The sequence below is a fragment of the Dermacentor silvarum genome, chromosome 1 (assembly GCF_013339745.2).
Source record: "Dermacentor silvarum isolate Dsil-2018 chromosome 1, BIME_Dsil_1.4, whole genome shotgun sequence".
In the NCBI taxonomy this organism is placed as follows: Eukaryota; Metazoa; Arthropoda; class Arachnida; order Ixodida; family Ixodidae; genus Dermacentor; species Dermacentor silvarum.
This window is the reverse complement of record NC_051154.1, coordinates 120,420,723-120,436,726: the sequence shown is the minus strand read 5'-3', so window position 1 is coordinate 120,436,726 and position 16,004 is coordinate 120,420,723. Positions and strand designations below refer to the sequence as shown.

General features: G+C 46.4%; 1 protein-coding gene across 1 annotated transcript in view; it reads right to left on the bottom strand.

Moving 5' to 3' along the window:
- The window catches only part of LOC119435932 (pre-mRNA-splicing factor syf1 homolog), a 119,604-nt gene that overhangs the window by 55,594 nt on the left and 48,006 nt on the right, over positions 1-16,004 (bottom strand). Inside the window, exons 8-12 of the mRNA XM_037702633.2 lie at positions 13,186-13,270; positions 12,131-12,203; positions 11,975-12,053; positions 11,735-11,854; positions 7,572-7,672 (exon numbers count right to left, since the gene is read on the bottom strand). Of these exons, the coding sequence (XP_037558561.1) occupies positions 7,572-7,672; positions 11,735-11,854; positions 11,975-12,053; positions 12,131-12,203; positions 13,186-13,270 (458 nt within the window). The remainder of the gene's footprint in view (positions 1-7,571; positions 7,673-11,734; positions 11,855-11,974; positions 12,054-12,130; positions 12,204-13,185; positions 13,271-16,004) is intronic.

The window sequence follows — 16,004 nt, the reverse complement described above, 5'->3', positions numbered from 1 at the left end:
AATGTGAGGGAGGAGGGCGGCAGGAAAGCGGATTTCGCCTCGGCATCTCTGCCGCTTCGGTGGCTCCCCTCGCCCTCCCTCGTACCTCCCTCACTTTCGACTGTCACTGTGCGCGCCCGCCGCCGCTACAGCCGGCCCGGCGCCAGCTCCCCGAAGTTTCGTTTTCTGCCATTATCGGGAAGCGGGCGTTGGCCGGCCTGGGACAGCGCTGCTGCTTCCCTCTGCGCCATAGCCGCAGCGTGCAAGGTCAACATGTGACTAGAAAGTAGAGGAAGCATAAAGGAGAAAGAAGAGTTCACTGCCATTTTCTACGCGTGGCTATGGTAGCGTGGCTGAGACGTCGGGCGCAATGCAAATCGGCGACCTTGCCGGGTTTCTTTTTCTTTTTTTGTGTTTTGTTCGCGCGCGACATTTAGGGGTCTCTCCTAAGCTTTTACTCTATGGCGGTGCCGGCGCAATGCAGGTCGGAGGCACCGCTGCGTGATTTGGTTCGAATTAACGAGATTCGACTTTGAATGCAAATGTTCTAGCCGCATTCCTTGACTGTCGCATACGCGTGGCAGCTCGGTGCACATGTTTTGCATATGTGCGGGTCTTTAAAATTGTTGCTTTGGTTATAGTGCGGTACCGCTTATAGTGCGGATATTTGCGACTCCGGAGACTTGCGTTATAAGCGGTCTACACTGTATCTAGTTTGCTTGCAGCGCCCTCAGCCTACTTTTTGTTGTTTTGTGCCTCAGCTAGGGAGCACCACGCTGCTTGGCCCACTCAATCATGCTCTAGCACACTCTAAATACAGCCGCCCTGGCTGTTCCGACAGCAGTGACAACAGCTGGGAGTGGCCGTGCATGCGCCGGCCACTTGCTGGAAGCGCCCAAAAATCCAGTGTTATAAGCGCGAAAATTACAAGAGATTGTGCGGGAGGAGCTGTTGTGTGTTCTGTGGAATGTGAACAGTTGGACTCTTTTTCAGAGAATGAATCCACTCGCAGTTCGCGGCCACTGCCGGAGCCCAAATGCCGAAGCCGTTCTGGCACAGCGTGGCGCAATTTCGGTCAATTTTCTACGTTTGGCGCAGTTTGGCACAGGAATTTGTTTGTATAAATATGGCGCAATTAGCGCAGGAGTCCCACCCCTGCTCCTTTGCTCACGCGACTTGGCACCAGAAACCTCTTGCCAACCGCAGCCAACAAGCCTGCGGCTGCCTGACGTTACACTGCTACTACCTCCAACAAATCTTCCACATGGGCCTGGCCAGATGCTGCTACCACACACTTCAGAAGTACACAAGAGTGACACAAAGCTTTTTCCCAAGTACGACTAAGATTCCAATAACAACATCACGCTTAAATTGATCGAGCAAGCCTGGACCAGTCGTTGCGAGCTTGACACCTTGGCCGCAATATGTGGGAACGCTCAACTCTCTCGCGTCCCCTGATAATGTTTTTCCCGCACTGCTTTGCATCTTCTGGAATACTGTTTCTCCACTAGCACATGCGGCAATGGACGTCTGTGTTGTGCAGTACGACAACAGACGGCGCGAGTGTTCCTGTGCTGGCGTTACCTGATGGCGTGGATACTTAGGCGCAAGAGGAACTTGTTTCCTCTTCTATGGCTGCGAAAAAGCGGCGCGCAAGACTGTGCCCTTCACGGGATTGACCCGCGGAGGTCTTTCCAATCGTTCGAATGCGTCTCTGTTTGCATGACTGCACCCGCGAACGACTTAGGCGTTCGTGTCCGGCATAAGGCGAACGTATTCACTCAGTATTTTTATGTAATAAGTAGAGCTTCCTCGATTCCTCAGCATATTTCATTGGCATGTTCCATACATTGAGTAATTCGATTAGCTGGCATTGCTGAATAAAATTATGTGGATCCCACGCACTGTGGGAATCGATGTAAGCGAAGCTTTCTGTGCCATTTGCGTCTATTTACAATAATTGGCGGTGATGTTTACAAAAAATGTCTAAGTTCTTAAGCATTTAGTGCAATACGAAAGTGGGGAGTTCATGTTAAACGTTACCTCGCGTGCGCCACTTGTCTGCACAGTACACATAACACACAGCGAGACGTGTTTGCTTGAGGCGTTGTTGTGCGCCTTTGTTCATAGCCTGCAGGATAAGCACTGTCATTGCCATACCAACGCCTCCTAGATTGCACAGGTGCACTTCGATCCGTGTCGTCATGCTACTTTGCCATACATACTGCCATAGAATCTAACAATGACGCGGAGGTGTTGGCCTTACATGATGCATTGCGGTAGAAGTGTTAAACTTTAATTAAATTATGGGGCTTTACTTGCCAAACCCACAATCTGATTATGAGGCACACGGTAGTGGGAAACTCCGGATTAACTTTAACCACTTGGGATTATTTAACGTGAACTTAAATTGAAGTACACAAGCAATTTTGCATTTCGCCCCTGTTGATATATGGCTGTTGTGGTTGGGATCGTACCCGTGACCTCGAGCAATGCTATAGCCATAAAGCTACTCCAAAGAGTACAGAAGTGTTGATTTAATGGTATAGTGTTGTCTAGACGCTGTGGTGCTTTATAGTGGCTTTGCGTCTGCATGCCCTGCGTCAGTTGTCTACTAGACAAACTTGCATGGCGTTTCTTTTTCAGAAATAACAAAAATGTACCGTACTGTCCCTTGAATTTAAATTTATCCAGTTTGTCCACAACTGCAGCCGTGTTTATTACTATAATTTCCTTGCCTTCTTACGTTGCCTTTTCCCTCTCCCACGCTCCCTCCAATGTATGCGAACTGTGAGTGAAGAGTGGCAAGGCTGTTATTCACTCGTTCTGCAACTGCATCAGTTCTACTCATTCTCTGCCTCCTCTCTACTGTTGTATCTACCTCCCCTCAGGACTGTTGCACGTTAGTACAAAGGTAAGCGCTGCAGTTTCTGCAATGCTTTCACGGGGGTGACGTATCATTACAAGTCTAGAGCAGGGGTTCTCAAGCATGGTCGCTCCAGGGAACCCTGCTAAGCTCTATGGAGCGCCAAGGAACCCCCCCCCCCCCCCCCCCCCCCGAATTAACCGTATGTCCTAAATAACCGAATGTCGAAGGTATCAAGACAACAGACAAATGCTTAACTACGTCAACACGCTTTTATTTACGCAATGAATCGGCAAATCCTGTTTATATTTAGCACAACACCAGTGCGGAAGCTGAAATTCTCATCCTCTCATAACTGGTTAGCGCTAGCAGCGGCGAAGGCCTCGCGCGCGTACATCCCGATTATTTTTTCGCCAGTTAGCTGCTCGCCAACAAATTGTCCGTCCATCGCGATGTTGCCGGTGCTCTTAATCTTCGACAGCTCTGCACTGAGTCGAAGCAAAACTATTTCTTGCCGCAACCGCTGCGGACGAAACCGCGGCCGCTATCGACGCGATCATGGACGGCGACCTTGCGGTTCAGAAGGAAGGCGGCCGACGCACGCACCAAGTCAAAACGAAACTACCGTTCGCTGCAAGAGGTGCGGACGAAGCCGCGGTCGCTATCGACGTTACCATGGATGGCGACTACGCAGTTGTGAAGGCACGCAGCCGATGCGCGCACCGAGTAAAAACGAAACTACTGCTTGCCGCAACCGCTGCGGACAAAACTGCGGTGGTTATCGACGTGATCATGGATGGCGACTACGCACTTATGAAGGCATGCTGCATGCCGTCAATGCGGTGTTACGCGCGGGGATAAACGCAAGAATAAAGTCTTTAAGGGAACAATTAGGCACGAAGCGCTCCGGCGTTGCTGTCAATCAAGTGCCGCGCACGATTGCCGCTGAGGACCATGGCGATGCGGACTGCGCCGCTTCGTTTCGGTTGGACGCTAGCGCCGTTCTTTCTCTTATGCGACGCGTATTTGCGACGTTCCGCGCATTTTTTTCTTCATTTTTAAATTCCTCCAACGTATACGTCAGTGCGCACGCAATCGGCACCTATGCTATCTACAAACGGGAGAAATGCGCATGTTGGTAAATTACGGCCTCTGAGATTCAAGTGCGAAAGCTTAGGCGCGCTGCCCGTTTTCGGAGGTTGGATGGCTACAAGCTGTTTGCGCAGTTCGCGCGTTGCCGTTACGCGCTGTGCTGTGCTTTTTGACACACGGGCATGAATAATGGAGGTTCTGTGGATCGAGCGCACCTCGTTTTCGCCGTTTTAGCCACTTGGTGACGCGGAAGCACGGAAATTTATCAGTGGCTCGCGGAACCCCGAGCAGGGGCCTGCGGAACCCCAAGGTTCCGCGGAACCCACTTTGAGAACCCATGGTCTAGAGAGTAATGGGGCAACGTCTAGGGAACGCTAGAAGCTATTGTGGCGACGCGACAGAAGGGTTCAAACAAGTTTCCTCTATTCCGCGCTCCTGCTCTGTATACAAACGCTCTGAACCACCCCCCGATGCGGTGTGCCAGACATCAACAGCAACAGCAATGGAAAAGTCGAAGGAAAAGACAAAGAAAGCTTCGCTTTAAAAGGCACAATAAATGGCATTTTGTTTGTTTCCGCTGCTGTATACATGTTCCATAGAGCATTTGAGACCCCACATTCTGGTGCATAACATTAGGGGGATGTGGGGATGCTTGACTCTTGCATTCCCCGGTGTTGTTTTCCCTGCATGACTCTCTGTCTCCTGGAATCCACCTTCCCAGCATAGCATGTGCGACGGCAGAAGCTGGTGGTGGTGGTGTAGTGTAGCTCGACCACCGCGCGCATTTTCAGAAAGATTTCGTACTTTCCACCAGTGAAGTCCTGCACCCCACCTAATTCACTCTTGGTGAACTTCTGCGTCAAACATTTCGTGAATTTGGAGCCAGAGTTAGGCTTTAGTTTTCCACGTGCCGCTCCCTTGCCATTCGCTAAGCGCGGTCACGTGGAACTCCAAATTGCTGCAGAGAAACCGACCTACCGCAACACCGTTCCTCCTTTTGGCCTCGTGAATTCCAACGCCATCACCACCTGCGCGGCGCGTTTGATATTGTCTGAGAGACGCGGCAGCTTTGGCAAGAGTGCATTAATTCTCTGGGCGAATCGCGTAATGTCTTCCTGTTCTGTGCCCGTCACTTGCGCTATCGGCATGACAGGTTGCAGTGCACCCTACTGCAGGAAGTGCAGTGAGTGTGGAAAGTCTTTTTTTTTTACATACCGTGCGCCCGGTCAGTCATTCGACGCCGACTGCAGTGGCTTTTGCGAATGGGACGCGGCAAGCCAACTCCCAGAAATGCAAGAATTTGCGAGGTAAGCTTACGCCTTATTTGGTTCTATATTTTAAAGGTTCTGGTAAAACGCGTAAAATAACACAAGCGCCCACGTGTGACCTGCTAGCATGCAATTCTCGCCTACGACTTTACTGTTTTAAGAAAATGTTCGCAGCAGCTCTGCATTTTATTGCGGTGTTTGCGGTGCGACGCCACAATCGAAACATGACAATCGAAACAAGCGTGAAGGAGACCAAAAAAGAGCGCGTGAGAGCTTATGCGAGCAGACGACAGAATGAAACCAATGGTCCGGCTGACACCACATACGAGTACGCATCGAGCAGTCGGGCGGGTCCACATAACACCAGTATCCCGCGTGTACACCACTGAAGCGGGTGCTCTCATAGGTCTCCGCTGTTCGCGGATCGTGTCTTTCAACTCCGGCTCCGCGTTCGCTCTTAAACGCAGCCCCTGCGTGAACGAGAGGTGGCTTCACTGCACAAATTTGTATTGCAAGATGGTGGACCTATGCCCAACTTTGCTCCTGTAGGGAGCATATAGAGTAACTCTAGCACCACCTGACAGCGTGGATACTCGGGCACAAGAGGAACGAGTCTGCGCGCTCGTCCATGCACTCTACGGGAGCCACGAAAGCCCTCCCGATCGTTCGAACGCATCTACATTCACGTGACTTCCCCAGCGGACAACTTGGGCATTGGTGTCCTGGCAGGGGCAAACATTACTCACTCGATATCCTTGTGCGATGAGTCAAACTTTCTCGATTTGTCAACGTATTCCATCAGTCGTTGTCTAATTCGGCTAGCTGGCTTATTGTAGAGAAGGAGAAATAAATGTCCTTTTGTTTGTTTGCACTACTGTGTACCATGTCCTTTGTTCCAAAAGCACTTGAGACCCCACAATTATAAGCAGACACCAGGCTAGACACTCTTACTATGTGCCTCGGCAGTGCCTAGGTGTGCCACCACGCTCATTCCCTGACCAGCTCAAATTCAGGTGACATTTTGTGGATTCTGCATTTTCCACACCACTCTGAACCGGCCGTTCTGACCCTGTCATCAAACACGACACAGAAAGAAAGTGTTTCTTCTGGCCTACACTACCGGTACACGCAAAGGCTCCAAGAACGCGCCAACTGTAGCCAGCAACACGACTGTGATCGTCACAGCTTTCATGGTGCAGCAATCATCGGGATCCTATTTGTGAAGCTATCACTGCTGTGCGCTTGTCCTCCCAAGCCAGACCACCAGACACATTTACGTGCACCCTAGGCCTCTGCCGTTTTGACCTGACTGGTACCCAATCAACCCTGGAGTGAAACTTCTGCACATTACTGTACATAGTGTGCACAGTTTTCTAATGCCTCTCTTTTGTACACAGGTTTCGCATTCTCATGTACTTAATCTTTTTTGCATTTTCATGTTCGCACTAACTTCTATTTCTCGCTTCTAGTTCGAGCAGTGGTCCTTAACTTTAAAAGGTCACTGCTCCAGCGGTGATGAAGAGGACGAAGTAGGCCGAGCACAATGTAGAGAATGTGCCCAGCGCCCACCTGGATGGTGACCATTTTAGCTGTTCTTCAGTCATCGATCAGTACGCCTGTGTCCATGGCTAGGTTGGCTCCCGCAATAAGTGTGGTGGTTCATCCCTACTCAGCCATCACTGTAGTACCATTCAGAGGAGGTGGGGAGCAGAAGGAATTGCCCAGAGAATGGGAAATCTTCAAGATTTGAACTAGAAGGCAGTGGCCTTCTTTTTCTGGCCCCAGGTCCCAATTTCACTCTTTCGATACTTCAACGTTTATTATTGTGCTTGCTTTCTAAATGAAAAGGCTGTAAAGCTTAACCACATTGCTCTTTTGCATTTGTTTAAAGACTATGATGAAAAGACATGCAAAGTGTTAACCCAACCAATCACAGCAAACAGGGTGTTTCATTACATTTTTTTTTTTTTTTTTGGTGTTTGTCCTTGTGGTTCACCCATCATGTCCACCCGCCTAGCGCACACATGACTGCTGGAGTGTTAAGCCAGCCATTCCTCCTTGCTGCGCGTGTTGCCTGCAGGCTTACCTCTAAGCTCATTACATCTTCTGCCAAAAATCAATGCCACACGCTGCTGTGGTCAACAAGAAATTCACACATTCCTAGAGCAGATTAAAGCACTAAATACTCTGATGTCAGCACTTTCATGGCAGTTCACACACTGCAAAGACCCACACTGCTAACAGTGAATGAAAACAACAGACTGAACCTGTTGGCAGGGCCCCTTTAAAGGTTGGTTGCCAGTCTAAAGTAGAAAAGAACATGGTGTCACACAAGGAGCAATACTGTTTGAAGAAAAATCCCTTACTCGTGTCGCAGTTCCATCTCTGCCCACTCGCACCATACATGAGCGAGGTCTTCCACTTTTGTAAAAGGCACCTGGGTTGCTTTTTCAAAAATAATTCGAGCCTATATAGGAAAAAGAAGAAAGCATAATTAGATAGACTAAAAAAAATTTAATTATGGGGTTTTACGTGCCAAAACCACGATCTGATTATGAGGCACGCCGTAGTGGGGCACTTTGGAAAATTTGGACCACCTGGGGTTCTTTAACGTGCACCTAAATCTAAGTACACGGGTGTTCTCGCATTTCGCCCCCATCGAAATGCGGCCGCCGTGGCCGGGATTCGATCCCGCGACCTCGTGCTCAGCAGCCCAACACCATAGCCACTGAGCAACCACGGTGGGTAATTAGACTACCGTACTACTGAAAGTACTAATGTTTGAGTGCTTTTCCAGCCAGAAGCAAGAAGTGTTAATATTGCTACATGCATAACATTTGCGTAACACTATGAAGAGAAGTAAAGAAGAGATCTTAGTTATTTTTTAGTTAAAGGGGCCCTGGACCAACCTTCTTTGAAGACTCAAAAACGTCTTGCAATGAGTATGGTGCTTCCCAGGGATACATTACCAAAATAATTTCTTAAGAAGACCTAGTACAAGCACAGATACTACAAGCACAAATACTACAAGCACACTATTTAATTTTCCTATTCCTCCTCAACGTCCTCCAATCCGAGCAGGGCACCATTGGTGGCGGTGCCCCGCCTACGCTGTTACGATGAGAGGGCTTGTCGCGGCACTGTATTTACGCTACATAGTAGATGCAGCTAAGCACAAACAGTAATGCAAGGTAGGGCTAGAGTTTGCACTTGTGCTCTTGTGCTCCAGTCAGGCCATGGTATGGAGTGGCTTTGTCATGCACGGATAGTAGGCAAATTAACATTGAGCATTTTGAAAGTCCAGGAGTGGCCTGGACTGAGCCGCACACTGGTGCCCTTGTAGGTGCTAACTGCCATTCCTCGCAAGGCGCGGCAGGCGTAGTATACATGTGGTGTGGGCTTAAGTTTTGCATGGTTTGAGTCTAGTTGAGTGTTCAGAACTAATCGAATTTAGCGAGACCCTCCGGCTATGACACCGATAAGCAGTGTGGCCAATGTTTCATTCTTAAGTGGGCGGGCACGGCCAAGTGAGACTCTGTTGGCTTCTTTCAAAAGTGCACGATTCTTACAGAAATTCGAAGCATAGATTTTCAGTGACTTCAGCCTGTTTAGTATACTAAAGTGCGTCAATTAACAGTTAACACAGTAACAGTAGGAAGAATCGCACTGATCCAAACACCCTTCTTGTTTGATGTAAGCTATCGGCCAATAGCAGCTGTCTATAGGAATCTTGCATATGCCGACATATGCAAGTCAACGGCAGCTTCAAAACGGGTGAGAAGAAGGCTTCTTTCTGTTTGAAAAGAGAGTGTTTGAGAAAAAGGTGACTTCTCACTCTGCTGGCGAGCTCCATGCGCTGCGCACAAGTACAAAATTGGCTGGGATGTTTACAGCAGTGTATACTATCCAGCAGAATGTGTGTGTGTGTGTGTTTTTTTGTTTTTTTTTTTTTTTTACCAAGCACGAGGGGTGGTTCGGGCCCCTTTAATGGCAGTGAAAGTGGCACATGGTGGACTTCATTGATCTTCAAATTCATCCCATAAATACAGTTACACCTCGATATAAATAAGTATTTAACTTTTATACCATGTATTTAAACCTCAATATACACGATTTCAATATAACGAAATTTCACTGCCGCCTCGAAGGAATACCGAGACAATAAATGAAAACTTTCGCGGACGCAGATAGTGATGTGGTGGAATAACAAGCGGCTGCTTGCAAAAGCACCTCTCAAATCACACACCGCAGGACCAAGAGGAACCGCCGAAGAGCAGCAGTGTCATGTTCCATATGAATTCCAACTGCAATCATAAGATCCTATCGCGCCTTGCGCACTGTATGATTTGAGTGCGAGTGAAAGCGTGCGAAGGTGAGGCGAGAAGGATAGTGGCTTGATTGTCATGATGAGCGCCATCTTCTCGCGTGAGCAAGGGGACGGAGGGGATCGAGCTCGCGGTAACCCGATCAAGCGCGCACGAGAGGAGGAGAGGGGGGAGGAAGGGGGGGGGGGGCAGGTTGGTGCACGTCTCGTGTTTTTAGTGCAGCCAAGGCTGCGCATGGCTGTCAGCGTGGCTGAGTGAATACGCAGCCCGCATGCCCTGCTTTAGAAGCAATCTACCACGTGGAAGCGAGAGACAGTCGAACCATTCGCTCCCCACTGCCAGCACTTTTCATGATAGCGTCGTATCACTGCGGGCGACACTATCAGCCACGAGGGAGGAGTGAACGCGAAAGCGTGGCTGGCTTCGCTTCACACCGCCAATGTGAAGATATCGTTGGCATGGCATGGAACCGTATTTTTCATCACCAACTCTCAAATTCCACAAAATGAATTTTTTCTCATTCAAATTTGCTTTTTCCGACTGCCCAATAATTCGGAAAATTTAGCGGCCCTTTCCATGCAAGAAAAATTTATTGGCAGCTGTACTTATTGCATAAAAGCTCGAATCTCAATACAGTAGACTTCTGTTAATTCGACTCCGGTTAATTCTATTTTGTGATTAATTCAATCCCGATTGAAGGTCCTGGCTGGTGCCCACACGTTTTTATGGCCCCAACTTCCGTTATTTTGATATCAAAATTGGCCTTTGCCAAATAATTAGAACTTGAATGGTCAGCTTTGCCGCAATACAGCCATGTTATGCGGTGAAGCATACACACTTTATTGCGGTGAAGCATGCCAAGAATGGCTTTAAAAAGGCCACTGTCACGGGACACAGTAAGCATTCCTTAATTATAAAGGCGCGTACATGCTGCCTCCTATCACACTACTAGCGCCCAGATGCCTACTAAGCATACTGGCAGCCATTCAGATCTCTTTCCGTGTGTGTGGCAATCTGAGCCCTCGTTTCTCACCATGCGGGTCTCATAGATGAGACCATTAACAGAGCCTAGTACGCATTCCTTAATTATACGCACCCCTGTGCATCGAGAAGCAGAGAAAAACCATCTGTGTTTTGGGAAAGCTAGCGAAAAGAAAGGCAGTAAGATGAAAAAGCTCCAAAAGTCAAGGAGATGCTTGAAGCCAACAAAAGAGCGAGGGTCTATCTAAATCTCTGAAGGCCTGCCAGTAAACTTATTAGGTGTCTTGGTGCTCATACTGTAACCAGAGATGGCATTGTGCGTGTGTAAATTAAGTAACCTGGGCTATGTCCCATAATAATGGCACCTTTCCCTGATTTGTATGCTTCAACGCACAGCACGGCTGAATTTCGGCGAAGCTAACTTTAAAGGAAAATACTGCCAAGTGAACTACCGGCGTGTTTCCGCTTTTTTTCTTCATTTTGTTTAATTCGACCTGCCGGATATTTCGTCCAGTTTCGTCGGTCCTGTCAGAATTGAATTAACAGAAGTTCCCTGTACAACGAAATTTCGGTATAACAAAGCAAATTGCAGATTTTACCGGCTTTGTTAAATCAAGATTTAACTGTATTGCGCATGTGAACCAATGCTTCAGCAATGAATGTCCGACTTCTAAAAAAAAAAATAAAGAGAGAGAGGATTATCAGTACCACATGCTTTGTCTCTTAAAACTGCCCTTCAACACAAATTTTAACTCTGCAATGCCTGAGACTTGTTGAAGCTTCGACAAAAATTAATTAATGGCAAGGTCATGCTTAGAAATGTTTTAGATGCCCTCTGAAATTAAGATGTTTTGTTTCTATGGCATGTCCTATAATGCAGTTTCACATGAAGCACAGTGGCTGTTGCTGCTAGTGAGCGGTCGTAATTTCTACACTTGGCAGATAGCATAGCAGTGTGATCCACTGTGAAACAAAGGTTTATGTAACAACTTGGACCGGGCTGTTTGCTTTTGGAGGAAACTTTAATGGCTGTATTTGCAGTCAAGTGAATGGCAATTCCATATGCGTTATAAGAGGATCGCTCGCACAGCATTACATATTACATTACTCTTATTACATCTGTAATAAGAGTGATCATATTATTTGCTAGTAATCATTTCCTCCTGGCTAACCTATCTTTAAGCTGAGGTATGTGTGTATAGGAGGAGTGTTACAATACTCACGTCTTCAATTTGATCATTTTCTTCATAAAACTTGGCAAAAGACACCCATAAAACATTCAGTTTTCCAGTGGCCAGCTTGGGGTCAATGGTTTGAACAGCTTCCGTGAAAGTGTTGATTATCTGGTGCCCCATTGAAAAGAAGAAATCCGAGAAGGCATCATAAACAATATAAACAGTAAATCCACATTAGATAGATATGGCAGTTAGCCAAATACAATTTTGACGAATAGTTTTACTTACCTCTCTAGGCTTTCCTTCAAAAAGCTTAACTCTCTTCAGCCACTCATGAACATTGTGTGGATTCTGTCGCAGCAAGACACTACAACATAGATAAAATGCAGATAAGTCAGGATGAAGCAGTCTGCTTTTAAAAGCATTTTTAACAATCCAACAGACCTGTTCAACAGGAGTGGTCTTCGATCCATAAGATCCTCAAAACGTGCCAGACGCAATTCAAGGTCAAGATCACCTGAACAAATGATGCAAGACAAAAACTGTTTGAAGCTTACCATTCAATTTAATTACTCTATTTTATGCATTACATTCTTATTTCTGACACAATTACTTAAGATACATTGTGTTGTAGCTGTCAGGTGGCACTAATTTCGACTAGTTTTGAACACTAACTAGCCTTGAACCACGCAAAATTTAAGGTCACACAACACGCACACTTGTGAGCGCGTGCTCACTCCTGGCCGCTCGTGGTTAGATACCTAGGCAGACTTCGTTTCACACTCAGCTATTAATAGCGCTTCAAAATGCGCAAGTTGGTTGTGACTACTATCCGTCAGTCAAGCTAGTGCAGGACAAAACCGGTCCGCACCACGTAGCACAGCCAGACAGGAGCATATGAGCGCAAGAGTGCAGTGAGGCCCTGTCGTGCATAAAGCAAACGTGGTGCATCCGCACTACAGCTGCATGTAGCTTCGGTCTGCTGCGTAGCGTAGATACCGCGGCAACTGCAGCTCGCTGAGGAGAGGACAACCGCATTTGCCTAACGTTTGGCGCATCGTAGGCACCAAAATCAGAAGTAGTGGTGTCCATGTGAACATCCAAAATCAAATTTGAACTGCGTGCCACGGTGACCATCAGTAGGTGGAGCATTGTGGGCATGCCCTGCTCCACTGTATCCTGCGCAGTACGAGTCATTGAAGAAGGAGCGGAAGCACAGCGCAGGGGGCGTTTGATTGTCAATAACTCCGCTTTTGTTGAACACATTTAAGTACTTTTTGAGGCAAAGTATTTCTGAAATAGTCTATTTTAACTTCATATGCACTTTTCGACTTCGATAAAAGGTGGTTTCTTTTATTACATATGCTGTTATTTGCAACAGGTCCACATTTTATGAAAAAAAAAAAAAAAATGTGATCAAGAGTTCACCCACAATGAAGTGCAACAGAAATATGACCAATGTGAAAAAGAACACCAAAAGCGCACAAAACTGCACTTACTTTCTTCACTGGGCTTTGATTTGCTAGTTTCTTCCATTTTAGCACAGAGCACACTTTCTTCAAACTGGGCGTAGGCATCAAAAACCTAGAAAATTTTGCAAATTACCTTGTCATTCAATGGTTACTGGAATAGCGAGTTGATAAAACTTGCATGATCTTGCACAAAATCAACACTGACATAAGCTGTAGCATAAAGTTAGGACAACATAAAATACCTCATTGCTGTAACCACAAAGTATTAGTAGCAGGGTCATTACCTTATCTGCCCAAAATTTCTTGAAGTAACACTTTTTCTGACAAACAACAGACCTTTTAATACCACTCTTTATAATCACACTAGGACACAGCCTCGGGGTGCATTATCCTTGACCCAAAGAGTAGGCAGTTTTAGAGTGAGCATCCTATCAATATGGGTACTCCAACGAAATATTGACCAGCCAGCCGGAGCAAAACAAAGACGAACTTTAAATTTTACAAATGTATGCAATCAAAACTCAAAAGTTTAGATAAAGCACACACACACACAAAATCAGCGTCAAAGATTGATGGCACTCATATTGCTTGCTTGCATATGCGTGAATAGGTTGCTGCTCCTGCATTGCGCATTATACTCTCTACAAATGAACGATGAAATTTAAAAAATTAATTAAAGCTTTAGGTTTTATGTGCCGACACCATGATATGATTATGAGGCACACCGTAATGGGGGATTTCGGATTAATTTGACCAATTGGGATTCTTTAACGTGCACCCAATGCATGGCACACGGAAAATTTTGAATTTCAACCCCACCGAAATGTGGTTGCCGTGGCCGCGATTTGAAACAATGAAATAGGCTTCTTTCATTCTCTCACCTATTTTTTTGGCACCAAAGTTTATGCAATAAAAAAAGAGCTTTGGTTTCAATACCGAACCATGGCTTTGCATGCCCTTATACCTCATAGGGACCCAGTCGCTACGAGAACATCATAAACAAGCACAGTTTTCAAATGTATAAATTCGACTGGTAGACAACACCAGAAATGCATTAGCATTATAAGTTTTATTGAGTCTTGTTAATTACTAGCTCAAAGCAAAAGCACAAATTGTTTTGGTAAATGCTTCACTTTTCAGTAAAGGTGTGCAAATATTCGAGATTTCGGTTACAAATATAATAGTTGCTGCTTATTTGATTCACACACGAGAATTTAATACTCAACATTATTAAACTTTATTTTGGGTAAACATCTAGTGCCACCACAATTATCACAGCCTACATGAGAAAAACTTGGACAGAAATGATAACTGTATGGCAGGTTTAAGAGCCTGCTATTACTCATCCAGAAGTACTATGCATTTGTGCAAGCACAGGTCTAAGTGAAGGTGCACTTTCTGCTGCAGCAAGTACCGTGGCAAAACAGGTGGAGCGGTTTCTAAGCGAGCGTCTAGAACCTTATGCTGGCCCAACCAGAAAATCTCGCTTAAAGGAGTCCTGAACCACCACTCGGGCTTGGTGAAAAAACACAGTCCGCGGATAGCATACGCTGCTGTGAACATCTCAGCCAAATTTTGCAGTCATGCACGGCGCGTGGAGCTGTAAAGCGAAGCGTGAGGTCACTTTTCTCTTAAGCACTGTTTTCAACTGAAGCTTCCTTCTCATTCTTTTCAGGCACTATATTTCGTCAGATAGCATATTCCTATACGTGTCTGCTATTGGCCAATAGCTAACATGTACATTTATTGAAGCAGGTTAAGAAACAGGCTGAAGTAAGCGAAAATCTGCTTTCAAATTTCAACATGAATTAAGTACTTCCGGAAGAAGCCGACTGTCGTCTGCTCACGCTCAACCGCGGCCGCCCGCGTAGGGAACTGCACTTTGGCCAGACTGCTTATCAGTCGTAGCCATCAGGTCTCGCTTATTTCGATTAGTTTTGAACACTCAACTAGCCTTGAAGGTCAGACCACACGAACGCTTGCCAGACTTCGCTTTGCATTGAGCTATTGACAGCGCTTTATTATGCACATGTTGGATGTGGCTACTATCTGTCCCTCAAGCTGATGCAGGACAAAGCCTGTTCACACCACGTAGCACAACTAGACAGGAGCATATGAGCGCGAGCTCTACTCAAGCCCTGTCGTGCAGAAAGCAAACGCTGTGCATTAGCACTACAGTTGCATGTAGCTGCAGCCTGCTATGTAGCATAGACACCACAGCCATCGCAGGATGCCGTGACGAATCTGCTCGCTGAGCGCACTGCAGCTTGCTGCAACCGCGTTTGGCGCATTGTAGGAGCCAAAATTACAAATAGTGGCGTCTACTTGAACATCCAAAATCAAATTTGAACTGCGCACCATGGTGATGTTCAGTAGGCAGCGCGTTGTGGGCATGCCCCTCCGTCATAGTGGTTCAGGGCCCCTTTAAGATTGTCCGATATTTTTTTAACCTAGAATAAATTCAGAATCACTTGGCAGAACCAACACACAATATTTGCATCACTAAAATGCCAGAGCATGATATCAACAGACCTTTATAGGTGTATTGGGTCATGCATATATACTATGTTTCATAGTGTTGCCTTTGCCAGCCACAGAAACCACAGTAATATTTCAGAGGCCTTTCATTCAAGTGCTCTGAATTTGAGCTTGAGTTTAACCTATGCATGCAAACCACAAAATCGTAATAAGCAGCTTTGTTCCCCGGCCCGCTTTTTGTCTATTCTGTCCTCATTTCCTCGTACAACGATTTATTCGGTATTCAATTGGCTATTTGGAGCTAATTATTCTGAATTCAATTTGAAAATTTCAATACCCACGCACTTTCACTTTTCAGCCATTGTGGT